The sequence below is a fragment of the Hylaeus anthracinus genome, unplaced genomic scaffold (assembly GCF_026225885.1).
Source record: "Hylaeus anthracinus isolate JK02 unplaced genomic scaffold, UHH_iyHylAnth1.0_haploid 11982, whole genome shotgun sequence".
In the NCBI taxonomy this organism is placed as follows: domain Eukaryota; kingdom Metazoa; phylum Arthropoda; class Insecta; order Hymenoptera; family Colletidae; genus Hylaeus; species Hylaeus anthracinus.
In genome coordinates this window covers 1,776,459-1,792,622 of record NW_026534330.1, presented here as the reverse complement: position 1 = coordinate 1,792,622, position 16,164 = coordinate 1,776,459, and the positions used below count along the sequence as shown (strand labels likewise).

Below are 16,164 nucleotides of genomic sequence, written 5' to 3'. Positions count from 1 at the left end.
AATGAAAATATTTAAGAAGCTGAAAATGCGTTCTTATAAAATTGGTAACCATATCATTGAACATTTCCGATGGTATTTATTTTTATAACCTGACGAAAATTCACCAATCCTATCCAGACTTTGTTTTCTGTAACACCTGATCTTCAGAATTAGCTTTTGAATGTCTTAGTGAAAATCTCTGTTACCCATACGTGGGTTACGTGACGATCAACGTGATAAAGGCAAACCATATTGTACTTGTGCCTAAAACTGATTTAATGACTAATAAAGTATTTTTTAAATAAAACAATCTGAGTTCACACTATTAATTAACACAATATTTAGACCGTCTCTATTGAAGAACACTCCCTTTCTTTGACGAGACGCAGGCGATGAAAGCCGATCATTTACCTCCTGAAAATATCTGCTGACTGATCAGAAACTCCCACGAAGGGTTGATAGGGTTTCACCTTCGACCTTTTCATCAATTTCACCGCGTGCGATGCTTTAACTTTCCAGGGAATTAATCCCAAATGCTAGTTACGGAGATCGAGTTATCATATTTAACGTAGTTAGTATCCTCCATCGGGATTAGATCTCAATTATCGTTCGCTTTATTCTTGCAGTGTGTGATCTGCGTGAACGCCAGAGCTACGATGCAAACGGCTCCATGTGGGCACCGTGTGGTCTGCAGGTAAACTACTTAAAATATTCAAATACCGTGTGCTTCCAAGAGAAGTTTCTACTTGGAGAGATCTGTGTGTCAGTTCATCAAACGTAATCGAGAGGTTGTGTGCGCGTGTAACCTTTAGCACTTTCTGAATGACGTCTATTTTGAAACCTAGACGGAGATGGTTAATGCTATTTTAAATGGAAATTTTCTTGGCTCGTACGTTGGTAGTTTTTCAAAATGAAGTAAAAAAGACATAGTCATTTGTCGCAGTCAAGAATTTGCATTTAATAAACGAATCTAAAAGAAGAAATAATTATGACGATCTTCAGCTCAAACATAATCAAACCAGAGCTATTATTGAAAGTATATTAAATTGATGAAACCTAGTAAATAAACAGTCAGTACCATTTGGTACTGATTTCATCTTTTGTTCGATTTCAATAAATTTATTTCTATTTAATTTTATGAAGATCAAAATTTTGTTGAATACTATTTTAGTCTTCACGATGGAGGTCTCTGTTCTCGTATGTTGCAGGCGCTGTTTCGTCAAGACGATACAAATGGCCGTTTCGCAGAGGCTTCTACCTCTGAGATGCGTCATATGCAGAGCGAAGATCCTGCGTTTGAAGCAGACTCTAATTCCACGGGACGTAAGTAGCGTTGATAATTATGCGACTTCCTTTTCCAACTTCCACGTCAACTATTTAATATTTCACTGAACTGTACCCGTCAAGAGACCTTCTCACAAGGGAAGTATCGCGAGTGATCGTACGTGATTCGATTAAAATTAAAAACAAATCTTTCTTGTTTTATTCGCGTACTTAACTACCAAATGCAAAATGTTACTCCAAACGTTTCACATTTGCGTGAAATGGCCCTCAAACTCGTTACACCCTTTCCAGTCACTGTTGCAGAATTTTTACTCGCACATGGTGTAGACGACTCTTGGACATCCAAGAATTTCATTTACGTTTGGGAATCGAGGTTTAGAAACACGAACACGGCAACGCTAGGTTCGCGTTGATCCATTCGATTCCGGTAGCGTAAAATTGCGGGTAATTGGAGCGGACTCGGAAAGCCCTCGTCGCCTTTCAACAGATCTGAATGCCACGTCGCGCGACGTATGACCACTCGGTTCGAAGCTGTATTCATAAATATCGTCGGACCTGAATGCGCAGTCCGCTCTTTTTGCATTTCTCTGCAATTAATCTCGCGAAATTTCCGCCGTGTACACTACAAACGACCCGTAAATAATTCGTTCGGCCCCCTCGAGTATGCTTCTTCGATTAAAGCCGTGGAGTACTTCGCCGTTGCTTTAAACGCTAACCGTCCAATAATAACGAAAGCCAAAATTAGTCGAAAATTCCGTAAGTTCGTTTCGCTGCGCTACCTTTGCGCAATTGGATCGTATTGAGCGTAGAAATTAATTCTACGTATTTCTATTCATCCATTTAAACCTTAGGTTAAACACAGTCTGTCTGACGCATTGGTTCTTGGTGTGGGCACCTTGTAAACAAGTGATTCTCTATCTGATTTTGAGGTGTGATGATCGCTTCGCATGGACGAATCAAAAATGTGTTATTTGAACGTGTTTATCTGATATTTTCAAACATATATCTTTCGAACGGATAAACACTGAACCAAGCATTAAAAAATATTCATAAAAGGGTGCCATTTGTGATCTTGCATGTGCCACTTACCCTTTAACAAAGTCTGATAATATTGCCCCATTATGACTGAAATTGTTTTACAGAGAAAATTAACTTATTTTGTAACCGTTGCTTGCAGCATCTCCAATTTGAAAATAAACGTTCTTACATCGTTATCATTACGAACGGCTCGTTAACAATGGCTCGTTATTTTCCGTAGTACTCGATGTCAGGGAAGTCCTGGGTGCTGCCACAGAGTGCGTCAGAGTACAACATGGGCACGGGTGTGTCTGTAGGGGTGACTGGTCCAGGTGGCAGATGGCTTCCTGGAAATGTACCAGCCTCTGCGTCTCTGTATTCTATGGCGAGCGGCTCATCCTCTATTTCTGGTTCGTAAACGTTGCAGATAGATTACGCAAGGTAGACAGTAATCAACACGTCAACGTAAGACGGTTCTATACCGAGAAGCTACTAATTGTGAAGAAATCCTTTATTATGGATGTTTCAACAACTTTTAAAACCTTTCCGACACCTTTTGCAAAACTAAAGAATTATTGCTACATTTATAAAATGATGCACAAAATTAAAATGTTATATTGTTATATGATATCAAAGAACGTGGTTAGACTTGTGAACTACACTCTATAAGAAAAAATGTATTCGAATGATATTGGACGAATACATACATATCAATTCATTCGTGACGCACACTCAATCGAGCAGTCATAAATTCTTATCTGACGTACAACTAATAAAACAAAATCTTTTATTTATTACTCGGAATTTGTACCGAAGGTAAAAATGTTAACAAGTAAGTTGCTCGTCTTCGTGAAGAAAAATAATTATTTAATCAGTATTTACTTTGCTTTCTCGATAACTCTGAAAGAAATTGTACAAATTATACTTAAAATCGAGACAAAGCAATATGGATGCGAAGATTAAGTAGTACAGTTCTTTCGCAGTTTACTTCGTTCATGCGACACCTGAAATAGATTTCTAACAAAATAAGTACCGGTAATATACATAAATAAATATAATATAAATAAATTCCACGCCAAATCGATCACTTTCAATATATCACTTTCGATATCAGGAACACTGAAGAAATTGAAACATATTGTAGTTCACATAAATTAGCATTTCGCTATTTACGAATATGTTACAAAAATATAAGATGTAAAAGTATGATTTTTTTAAATTCGATCAAACTTAGATATACTATATATTTTAAACAATTTAAAAAAACGATGAAACGAAGACTTAGCCCCACTCTTCGTCCTCTCCAATTTCTCGTGAGCTACGATATATTTCAATTCACTCAAGACCCCTGACCTCAAGTACAGAAAACGATCGATTCGGCGTAGGATGGTACGTTTACCCTAATTGAAAGAAGACGAGTAAACAAAGGGACATGTCTAACGTTGCTTCGCCTTTATTGGCGCAGGAGTGTCTTCCGTATCTTCGTCGAGTTCGTCTTCTGCAAGTAGCACAGGAAGTTCCAGTCTAGGGAAACCTACAAGGGTGAGGCAACCTTCTGGAGCGACCTTAAGACGTTCGCAGACGCAATCTATGAAACTGAGGATTCAGGTATGTCGAGCGTGGAGAAAGAATGCTTGGAAACAGTGATTTTCTCTTTTGAGTGACAGTTTTTGTTTCACAATAAATTTAAGTGACGGTGTCATCCCCGCTCAAATAAAAATCGTTATCGCCCCTCAGTTTTTAAGCAAGCTGACGATTCGGGTTTTGTCACTTGAAAGCGGGAATTACTGTATATCGAGTTCGCTAACTTTGTGTACTTTATCGACGCATACCAGGAGTATCAGGATCCTGTTCAGCAAGTTACCGAAGAGGAGGAAGTCATGAGGGAAAACCGGGAACGTAGATTGCCACCGATCAAGGAGTTCCAAAGGGACTATCGCGCAGGGAAAGCCTCTACTAGGATACGGTAATGGGCCAACGTTTTTCTACCTCCGTACTTGGAGAACGATACAATTAAGGGGGCTGTTATTGAGAAATATGCGAGGATATTCTCCACTCCAGACGCGGAATACATGTAGCGAATATAATACAGTAGAAACTCGATTATTCGAGCACCATTACCCGAAAAGATTCTTGAATTCTTCCCACGACAATTGCATATAACTTCTTAGAGATCTTAAGAGTGGTGACAGTACAATTATATTGGGCAAAAAATTCGATATTGACAAATCAATTGCTATTGAGAACTATTTGCAACAGTTTCTACTAATAGGAAAACTGCTAAAGCGGCGAAAAATGAAATTTTTCTATACCTTTAAAAAGTACAGTTTTCTGTTAGTTCACGGAATGGAGATAAAACGAAATAACACCGTATCATGGACCTATTATATGTCGAAAAGCTATATTTAAATTTGTTATTTGTAATTTTTATTATCGATATTTGTGTTGTGTTTTTTTTGAAATCTTTATTAGAAAATCGACATGAAACATGTAAAACATTTAATTAGAAACTTCCCTTATCCCAGCGCCCATGTTCCCCGATTAATTCTGATAATCGAGGTTCTACTGTACTAGCATAAACCGAACGACCGCCGACGAAGTAGCCCCGGTGTAGTCGAAGTGTTGGGAAACGCTGATTTATACTATCCACTGACAGCTGTGGCTCCATCCTTTTGCAACGTATATTCGAAATTTTTGGTCCGCAGATGTGCTCAAAAAATCGTAACCCAACTAGAAACATCACCGAGTCCTAGAGGCTCGACCAGCGGGGCAACCTCGACGTCTGGGTCGTTAGCGAGAACGTCGACGAAGAGGCCGCAATCGACACCGAAGTTGTCGGTGGTTCAAGAGGTCCAGAAATCAAAGAAGGAGAAAGAGAGGGAGAAGGAGCGCGAGAAGGCTGAGAAGGCTCGTCAGAAGGAGGAGGAGAAAGCGGAGAAAACCAGGCAGAAAGAAGCTAAGAAACTGGCGAAGGAGGAAAAGAAGAGAGCCAAGAAGGAAGCGAAAGCGAGGCGAAAGGAGGCCGAGGAGGCCCTCCTCAGGGAAGAAAAGTAGTCTTCTGTCGAGTAGGAACAACGTAGAGTTCAGAGTGATCAATAACGTATTCCAAAAGCCCGGGCGAGACTCTCTCGATCCCAATGGAACGAAGGACTTTGAATACACTTGATCTCTTCACTCCCGGGATTCGTTCGAGATGAACCGCAAACCCGGTCGTTACCGAAATCAAACATTCACGTGCGTTTTGTAATTCTTAGAGTCCAATTTAGAGGTAGTTTTCTTCCCGAGACGTGTCTGCTTCGATTCCTTCGAATCGAGACTGGACGGGGTCGCCGTTGAACTAGCGTTTCATTCCAGGGAGAGATGGTCTATTTACCGAGCGTACTGTTGCTTCGTTCGTCGGGCGATTAGAATAAGGCGTTTTAACGTTTTATAAAAGAACAGGCCAACGCGTTTTGCGGCGCATCTCGAACCACCAACGATCCCGGGGGAGCAGCGAACGTATAGCGACGGTAGAGAAGTATACCTAAGAAAACCTAGAAGCGGCCAAACTTAGCAACCTGTCATATCGAGTTATTGCGGACTAATAATACTAATCGATAGGAAGACTCGAGAGCGTAGCGGCTACGTTGCTATTATTTGATTAATCGCGTAAATCTTCACCCTACCCAACTCCCTTTGTCCTAAACGTTTCCTTTTTAGGAACAGTAACCGCGTGACGTTTGTCGTTACTTTTTTTATAGGCCATCCGTCAGTTCGTACTTAATGTCTATCGTTTTAGCGGTGAAGGAACGCCAATCCGAGACCTATTTTTCGAATCTGCTTCACAGACAATACTTTGTGGACGTAGTTTGTTTCGCAGTTGATCAACGCCGACTACCAAGAACACGCGGGAACGTTTATTAACGATGAACCTGTTCCTCCAGTCGTAGTCGGTTCGAACTAGCCATCGTTCCATCGATAGATAAACCAGGTCTCATTCATCATTTTTCGGATACGGAACGTAAAACGGCAGGTTCAACGAGGAAAATCAAACGCGACTATTCTGCTAAACCTCGCTCGACGGTATTGAATATCAAATGTCTGTACTAATTTTAGCGATTACCTAGAGATAACGCGAAAACGTCTCGGTAATTATTTACGATTGTACCTACCTCACCGATTTCAATGACTTTGAATTACGTTGCACGTGGGATGCCTTTTAGTATCTTTTTGTAATGAAAAGAATATCACTCTATCTCTTAATTTCCACGATATACCTTCTTGTTGCAAATATGTAATGAGTTTTCAACACTTTCGTGTCAGCAGGATTCATGTAAGTTACTGTCACCGTCACACGTTATATTGTTTGGCGATGCACAGTAAATCATAACGATCATTGCCGTTTTTTGACTCAATCGTCTGTTTGATATGAAACGATATATGTAAATAAATATGATTTTGTGTACTTATTTCGAAGACGTAGTCGAATACTTTTTATTTTATACTGTATAATATTTTCTTACTAGTCTTCTATCAAATATAATACTTTTATATTTTCACTCGCCTCTCTACGTATTTGATATTTCTTTTTTACATAATAGCATGCAACACAGTCTCCTAAATGTACAGCAACTTTACAAGATTTACACATGAAATTTGTCATTTTTCTCATCTTAGGTGAGTAACGTGCATAACATCTTTTTCTTCTACGTTTGTCACTTGAGGGAGTCGAAACCGGTCGATGCTTTTTCAAGTCTCGAGAAAGTTTCTGAAGTGGATCATGATGTCGAGTTTATGTTGATGTGGCAAATTCTAAAGTCTCGCGTATGACATCGCGTTGGCGTCGCCGAACGACAATGTGTTGTGGTCCTTTCCGAGCACGTTGGATTACCTATTGATGGGTTTACGTTTGGATTTTGCAAACAAACCTCGATACGAAACACAGAACGAGGATTTAAGTATTTCGTTTAACGATAATGTAACGAAGCTCTACGAGTTTTTAGCAATATGCAATGATATAACTAGACTATTGAACAATTTAATTTAGACTAATTATACAAACATGTGCATACTAGAATGGGTTTGATGTCAGTAAATATTACCGACGTATTCTGGATCTTGATTTTTACTAACGAATGCAAGACGAACTATACCTCGTCGTGCATATTGGATTATGCTACAGTTATCAGCAAATGTTTACACGCAAAATCAACTCACAATTCTGCCCAGAATCATAGGATTCTGATTAATATATTTCGGAAAAACGAGAACGAAAAGCATTTTTTCATCAAGAAAAAACACTCAAAAACTTCACCCCATCAACATGTTTCATGGTCATTGAAATCGAAGAGCTATTACGACGATTGTAAATAATTACCGATGTTTCTTTCGTTTCCATCCCCCGCCAATTTGTTTCACGCTCTCTCCACGAGGAAAGAGTTCGTCCCATTACGGGGAGGCGACGAGCTTCACGTACACGAAGATAGCCTAATCGAGGAACGCGCGAATGAGCGTCCGTTTCACGACGTCGATAGTTTTAAATTATAGTACAATACGATAGGTAAACGTCGAAGCAGAGTTTCGAGTGCAGTGCGTGTCTCGTTACTGACTCCGTGATTACCGTAGATGCGTAGCGTTTCACGAACCGATTCGTTAATTCCTCTTCTCTCGCTCGAGACGCAGATCGAGAGACTCGATTAATCGATCAACTACTTACTCGACTAACACCCCTTCGCCAAGTTACCCTAATCGCTGTTTAAGATGTCGTGACCCTTTCACTGGGCAAAACGAAGCGAAACGATTTGTTACGAACACTTGCGTCGAAGCCTATAGCGTTTGTTATTATTTATTATAATACAATGCTGCCTCTTTTTTTTTTTTTTTTACATCTGCGATAAGGATACTTGGAACGTAATTATGTTCAACATTGTATATGTTTCTTCGACTCGAGCGATTCGTATCTCATTAACCTTTTTGTGTCTTGTCTCTATTTCTTGAATGCGAATTTGGTAGATAGCGATTCTTACCTCGAGCTCAAGTCGAACGATTTGTGATTTTAGAATGAAATTTTTACTCCGGGTGGGAGTCGACATTATATTATGGTTTACACTTCGCGACAAAGTAATGGGATATCCTTGATCATTTTCTGGTTCTCAAAATTGATTGTATGTAGACAAGTTTTATATACAGGCGTGTAAACAGTGATCCTTCACAGCCATTGTTCGCATAGTTTTCCAAGTTTTTGTTTATGTGATAAACGAGTGCAAGAAAATAGTAGGACACGTACGATATAAATACGACTTTCATTTATTTTCAGTAATGTGTTTACTTTCCTTTCACCTCTAACTTTAAACTTTTTTGTAATGATTTGTACAGTAATTTGAAATTCCTTCTCGAATCAAACTGTTGGCTCTTGGACAAAATCATATTGTTTACAATTTTTGTAGATATCACAAGGTAGTTATGCACAAACATTTCATTTTTATTCAAGTATGAGTATTTCGCCAAACAAGATAAAACGTTCATATTATTCCTTTCAGTATAATTCTGTACCACCTTGTCTATGTACTCGGATCCGTTATCACGCTGAAAGACAAATTCGTCTCCATAGGGCGACAAGCGTCCAGTCAAAGGGTTACAGAACGATAGTATAAATATATACGTAATATTATGCGCGCGGAGCGTCGTTTAAAAGGCAAATGATTCGAATATCACGAGTATACGATTAACGATAACGAGACTTAATCCGCGGTTAGATCTCTTTAAAACTGTTCACCCTCTGCCCATACTTTACCCCTTTTCCGACCCTTCGGTGCCGCGAGCGACGCTGGATAAATCAATGCTCGTTGGAATTAATAACGTTTAATCGATATTTTATATTATTAGACGAACCGGCGATACGTATTTCGGTGTAATTACTTCAAATGTCGTTCGACGGTGAAGACTTGTTACGAAGCGACAGCAAGCGTCGCTCGTGTGCCAGCTCGAGCAGCTAAAAATCAAAAGCAATTTTTTTTACAACGCGCGACGATGACTTAGAAAGAAAACAAAAAGATGCGATATCAAAATTAGAGGAAGAAGCACAGGCGAAAAGAAGGAAGTAAAGAAACTAACGAGAAAGCAACGATCAACCGTTCGACAAATGATAAACTCGCGAAGGATCAAACGTTACTTGTCTAAATTTCTCGTAACTTCGTCCCTCTGCTTGTTTCTACGCTCCCCGTTTGCGTCTCTTTACTTCTTACGTCCCGCGTGTGTTGAAACGTTCGTCCTCCTTCGACTTGACCTAATTTACGCACTGCCGGTAACTTTTTCTTCTTCAACGATCGGGGATGGAAGTTGGGTGTCATCGGAAGATTCGCCGTGTTTCCAGGGCCGACAAGAACGATATCCCGGTTTCGGACGTAGCGTTCTCCGCAGCCCGGGAGTTTCTCGCGAGCTGACGGTCGAGAAAGTCTCCAAGTTCTTCTTTGTTAGGAACGGGCTCGTTACGCCATTTTTAGACGAACCCCATCGAGGGTGAACGCTTTAAAACTCCTGTGACGCGTTCGATGGAACGCGACAAAAGAACTCGACGAGCGGAATGTGTTTTATCCGAGGAGAAAGTCGCGCACATATCAGTAGAACCTAGTACATTTTAATTGGCGTCATTGCTTCAACTTCATCCCCGAGGCGTTTGCTTCAACTTCTTTCTCGAGTCTCTCTATCGAACTCGTCAGAGTCAGGGATTCAACGACTTCGGGCGATGAAGTTGGCTCGACAACGCTACCAATTAGCGTGTAATGTAGACTGTCAATTATTACCTGTTACATCGGTTTCATCTGTAACGAGTTCAACATTGTCGACGTTTCGCGAAGAGGAAGGCATCGTGGTTAGCGCTGATGATTCTCCGTGACGCTAAGAACTGTTTAAACGTGTGCTGGTTCCCTTACGAAGAGGTTTCGAATCTCGTGGGGCGGGATTGGTTCCTGATTTCAAGCGACGACATCGATAGATCGTGATTTCGAACCGAAACCGCGGCTAATAAGGCCGAGTTCCTCGCGCTGCACGAACGTAAACAGTGTTATTCGGATCAAGCGCGAAAATCGTGATCCAAGACGAATGAACACTTTGCACTTCGGTGCGTTGTATCATGAAGCGTATAGAATGTTTCCTTTGAAACTGCCAATAAATCTGGCGATCTGGAATACGTGTCTGCCGTGACAAGTAATTGCCAAGGTCTCTTACTGCAGAGAATTAACGAGGCCTATGCGTTAGTGTGATTCCAAACACGAGGATTTCTGTGACCTGTTTTCCAGTTAAAACACGATCGAGAGCAAGAGGAAAACAGTGTCCCAAAGCTGAGAGAAGCACATCGAGAGAATCCTCGCGTGTTCAGAGCTGAACGACTTTGAATCATTTCGTTGCATTCGCGAGACTTTCTCGAAACCGATAGAAAGATCGAAGAGTAAGAAGATAGGAAAACCGATGTCGAACGAGTGGCTGAAAAATTACGAAGAGAAAGGCAGAGTGAGAGAGGAAGAGAACGAATGTTTTCTGCCATCGTAAAGTCAATTTTATCGCGTACGTGTGTATATGTGGCGGTTTGAGTGTGCGCGCGTGCGCATCCAGCAACACGGGCGCTGCAAGTACAGCAAAGACTGGATAAGTGCACGAAAATCGGGACCCAAACATTGCATTTATCCGGTTGAGGTTTCTATTCTGTGTTTACAACGTAGAAGAGGCCAAAGATTGAAAGAAAGAGAGGTCCGAGGAAAAAAGCAGTCGTCAAAAAAGCGTATCAATCGATTAGGATCATATTACATTTATCCAGTCAATCCTGTCTTACACTTATCCAGTCTTTACTGTAGATACTTCTGGTGAGATTCACCAGAAGCTGGTTCGTTAGTCTCCGGTACAGCGGTATGTGGTCAACGATTCGAAGGCAGAACAAGGACGTTAAAGTTTTGGGATTTTCACGGCCGCTGTTCGTACTATTGCCGTAACCCGACAGGAAGCAATTGGCCACCCAAGGTCTGCGTTATGTTTAGCTCGTTTTCCCAATACGCTGTCTCAACCGCGGCTATGCGCATAGCCGTAGGACAAGCGACGAGGAAACGTGCTATATCCCTTAAGCCACGTACGCACTTGAAAAATCTTGCATAAAGCAATCTACGCTAGGTATTTCAATGTTACGGAATTAGGTAAGCTTAGACTGGGAAACAACCACAAGTACGAACGAGGCTTGAAGCTACGGTTCGTACGGAGAATGTTTTACATGCGAGGAAACAAGCTACAACAACCAATTCGTTGCGACCTGGTTATAAGCTAGGTTTCCGGATGTTATTTGTGTTCGTATTAAACGTTATGACGTCTGAGTACTACTTAGTCTAGTCTGTTTGGTTCATCAGGGATTAATGATGCACCGATATTGAAACGGTTATCGTACACGTTGCCGTGTAGATACATTCCCGATGTCTGACCACCAAAGGGGTATTCTACCCGAGTGCTCGATCGAGGTAATACGAGGTGAGCCGCGAGAAACAGAACACTTGAATATCTCTGTTGGGTTCGAATTTCAAACTTCGAAAATACGAAAAATATTAAGAACGGAAATGTGATGGTTAAACGAGACGAACGTGGTCGTTATAATTTTTTGCTCTTTAGTAATTTTTTCATGAACTATCAAGGAGATAGTAATAATCTTTGATACGGACACGATTAGCATTAGAAACTGGTAACAGTAACGTCGATATTGTAAAGTACTTTATTAAAACGAAGGGGAACCGTCTGAAAGTGTTAACAAATGTCTTGTTGGAAAGACTAGTTTGGTAAGGAGACTATTTGAAAGAAAGAGGAAACTGATATACCAGAGACACAAATCGTTGGCAATAATACGCGACATAAAGAAGACAAAAGAAAGTAGCTGAAGGGCGGACGATCGAGTGGCGTCTTTAATCGATACAGCGCGACGCTTATCGCGTTAATGCGTACAGAGAACAACTTTATTGTACTTTATCGTCTAAGAGAGATTTGTAGAGAGTTTATATTAGGCCAATTGTCACAGCGAGAGTTTTATGGTAGCGATGTTTTTCCCAACTAGTGCTGCGGCTAACCGTTCAGACTATTCGAGGTCGAAGTCTCTGGACACTTCTAGCTCTGAAAACAGTTGATTCCTGTTGCTATCGGGCATTAGCCCTTCGTGTTTCTTCTATGTCAAATTCTCTTATTGCGACTCATAACAACAGGTTTTTGGTGCTTCAGATTTGATGTGATTTTCTTTTGGGCGCTGTTACTTTAATACGTTAAACTGGCAGATTAATATTCACGGAAGTTTCTACGAGTCTAAAATTTTATTTGGATTAACATTGGGAACTGCATAATCTAATATTTGTCGGAATACAGTAGAACTCCATTGATCCAGCATGTTCGGGACAGTTCGGAATGATCAAATATGGCGGATTATTGGTCAAAAGAAAGATGGCAATTTGAATAAACGATTTAGTATAGTAATTAAAATTAACAAAAATTAATGAATTATATACATAATTATAATATAATTAACTAATTATATAATATATAATTATATATATATATATATATATATATATATTTATTATATTATTTTTGTTAATCGGTTTAATTATTATACTAAATCGTTCTTTTACTAGATTTATACACCAACGTGCCGATGACGATGTAGCGATCTTGAACAGCCTGAACAATCAGCCATAACTATAGACACAAGAGATCGGGTCGCGTTCCAGCGTAATACTCGCGTAACGATTGCCGTTGATGATGAATTCGTGTTTGTACGATCGTTTGATAACACACCATCCGATAAGAGGATACCTCGAGTGCCAGTACAAAAGATGCTCGCGTAGTCCGTAACGATTTTGCTTTGTTGCGCGCGAAATTCATCGTAGAGCACCTCCTGATTGGCCAAACTCAGAACCATCGGACTGCTGATACGCCTAATTTCGTTTCATCGAGAGTGAACTCGATCTAACCGACGCTAGATAATAATTACATTCGACGCGATATTTGGACAAAGGGTAACAGAATCCAGCATCGAAAGATCCCAAACGCTAAGAAGCCTCTTCCGCGATGAAAAATCAAAACTTTCAAACTTATACTCTGTATCTACGACTTCGTCGTACTCGTGGAGGCCGTTATGCATTCTATCACTGTGGTCTGATTATATAGCGGGAGTTCGCTTCTTAGTGAATCTTTCGACGAAACAGAAAAAAAAAAAACGTTAAAAGCGAAGCAGAACGTTTACATCGCATCGACGTTCGACATTTAGAAAACGAGTAGATTTATCCTGGTTTTTCTATTGCGCGTTTCACGGAAAAACGGATTCTCTTCTTCGAGACGCGCATCTTAGGTAACACCAGCGACGACGTGGATAAAAAAAAAAAAATGACTTGAAGGGTTGATTTTATCGAGTCTATTTTTAGTAATTTTGTTTAACGTCGAACACGCGAGAGGAGGAGAAACTTCGTCTACAAAAATTGTATTACGCGATGTGTTACGATCTGTACGAACAGACAGTGAATATGAACAAAAATCAAATAAAACGTTACAATGAACGTTCGTTAAACCCGTTCAATCCCTTCATCCGGTTTTGCTCCTAAAACGTTCCGTCCTTGAGGTTGTACCTAGTCAACAGACCAACAAAAAAATTTAATCTTTTCACAGCAAAGAGATCTTTAAGTACATCTTTGCGAATACATTTATATTTTCTTTTATAAACATTATTAAGTTAATTCGTTGAGATGCTACGGTCGATTTCCAAGAGATGTTTCGCGATGATCAGGACAACTATGGATCGGTCCGAAATTAAACCACAATAAAGATTTAATTAGTGTAAGGTATAATTTAGTCTTTAATCGAAAGAATAAGCAAAATATCATTTTTAAACCAAATTTTCATTTCCGACAAAATATTTCGTCATAAATTATTTATAATGTATTCGCACAGTGAGTACATTTATTCTTGAGTCAAAACTGACTGGTTACAAAAATGAAGTCCCCACCGACATTTTTGCAAAGGAAATTATTGTTCAGAATCGTGTCGGCTACCCCTCCCCCCTTTCAAGTTCTTAGGAGAGTTCTGGGACACCCTGTATACCTTAATAATTGTACCATATTTTAATTTGATTTCTTGTGCCATTTCAACCGAAATCTTCAGGGAATTATGCATTATTCAAAAAGTTGTGCTGAAATAAGTTGATTCCCTGTAACCACTAATAAACTTTGATGTCTTTTCAGAGAGGACATCGAAGTGATGTGATAGAAGTACGATGTCTCCTCAGAAAATATATGTATAAACTCGCAGTAGTGTCACAGCCCGTAAGAATAAGCAATCTGCTTGACATTCCATTTGATGCTACCACGCCAAGGGCAGAGTTCTTCATTACCAGCGTGGTGTTATCTGCCTTGCAATAGAGAGCGTCATGAGCTATCGCTGGTGAGCCGAACAGAGTCCCGTTGTTCCTTTTAAACGTTCAGTCCTTCAGTCGTGTCGAGCGTATGCCGTTGTTAACATCCATTTGTGACGTGACCGACGAGAAGGTTCCAGAACAGTCTTGAAGAATATATTAAAAATGGATTTTTTCATGTCATATTTCGTCATTCTGCTAATAGGAACTGCTAGTGCAACGATCATAGAAGGTATATTGATTTAATAGACCTATACATATCATGCAATCGTCAGAGGCCCTCTGCAATCGCCAGCGAAACTGTCATCGTCCTCCGACGATAACGTAGTCTCGGCGTTGTTTGCATTTCGATACTTCCACCAATTCCTTTAATCCAATGTTCTTTACCAATCTCATAAAGTACTTACAAAGATGTCAATTTCATCATCTTTCAGGGGAGTAATTAGAATACTGTTTTCCCGTCGACACGCATGGCATTCAACCTTGGCTACGAATTTTATCTCAATCATTTACATATCTGTGGTAGTTTGTTATCACTATTCAAAGCTTGTTATAGCCATTCGTATTCGCATATACATGAATATATTACCATGAACGAAAGCACCAGGTTACACAGTAATCAAAATTTTCGTGTAACTGTTAACGCATATATATTTCATTCCTCGTTACGCAGACAGTAATCATTGGCATGACTTATCAAAGAAGGAATTGAAAGAAGCTCTGTCGTACAAATGGAACACAAAGAGAGCAAAGAATGTGATCGTCTTCGTGGGTGATGGCATGAGTCCTGACACCATAACCGCCAGCAGGATTTACCGTGACGGCGAAACAAGTCATCTGGCCTGGGAAAAATTCCCACACATAGGAATTCTTAAGGTTTAAACACTATTATCAATTAAAACACAATTTTTTTACGAAATCGTTGCTAATTTGGGTATATCGTTTGCGTTCAATGCACCAGACGTACAGCGTCAACAAACAAGTGCCAGACTCGGCGTCGACGGCAACAGCACTGTTCAGTGGCGTGAAAACGAATTACGAAGTGGTTGGCGTTGACGCAAACGTATCGCTGGGTAACTGCACTGCGAGCTTGGATACCGACAATCACGTGGAATCGATCGTATCGTGGGCACAAGCAGCTGGTAAAGATACAGGTTAGTAACAGAGATATGTACCAATGCACAGTAGGATGAATCACGAGAAACGCGATGAAAATTCCTCCCATTTACAGTCCATTATATTTTATAATACAGAAAGTGAATCTAGAAGTTCCTTAGGTAGCGAAATATGGTTTTGATTGTTAAGCCCTAGTTCAGACACAGCGGAATCCGTGCTGTGAGAGGTTATGCGACTGCAACACCAGTGGTTTCGACGTAGCATGCATAGTATGACCGTTGACATTTGTTAAATATTTTCTTTCTTGACATACCTTGCCACTTTACTTGACGAGAACCTTCATTTCAAAGGAAAACTTCATTTCCTAT

General features: G+C 40.1%; 2 protein-coding genes and 1 long non-coding RNA gene across 3 annotated transcripts in view; 2 read left to right on the top strand and 1 right to left on the bottom strand.

The window, feature by feature from the left end:
* The window catches only part of LOC128886145 (fl(2)d-associated complex component-like), a 45,600-nt gene extending 37,335 nt beyond the window's left edge, over positions 1-8,265 (top strand). Inside the window, exons 4-9 of the mRNA XM_054140764.1 lie at positions 606-673; positions 1,188-1,302; positions 2,522-2,690; positions 3,746-3,888; positions 4,116-4,246; positions 4,986-8,265. Coding sequence (XP_053996739.1) covers positions 606-673; positions 1,188-1,302; positions 2,522-2,690; positions 3,746-3,888; positions 4,116-4,246; positions 4,986-5,334 — 975 coding nt within the window. The 3' untranslated portion in view covers positions 5,335-8,265. The remainder of the gene's footprint in view (positions 1-605; positions 674-1,187; positions 1,303-2,521; positions 2,691-3,745; positions 3,889-4,115; positions 4,247-4,985) is intronic.
* A 4,287-nt stretch (positions 8,266-12,552) lies between these two features.
* On the bottom strand, positions 12,553-14,196 carry LOC128886152 (uncharacterized). Its single transcript, XR_008459751.1, has 2 exons — positions 12,649-14,196; positions 12,553-12,612 (listed from the first exon to the last, which is right to left on the bottom strand). It is a non-coding gene; the product is annotated as an uncharacterized LOC128886152 (long non-coding RNA).
* A 523-nt stretch (positions 14,197-14,719) lies between these two features.
* The window catches only part of LOC128886143 (alkaline phosphatase-like), a 4,246-nt gene continuing 2,801 nt past the window's right edge, over positions 14,720-16,164 (top strand). The window contains exons 1-3 of the mRNA XM_054140757.1: positions 14,720-14,912; positions 15,354-15,556; positions 15,642-15,834. Of these exons, the coding sequence (XP_053996732.1) occupies positions 14,846-14,912; positions 15,354-15,556; positions 15,642-15,834 (463 nt within the window). The 5' untranslated portion in view covers positions 14,720-14,845. The remainder of the gene's footprint in view (positions 14,913-15,353; positions 15,557-15,641; positions 15,835-16,164) is intronic.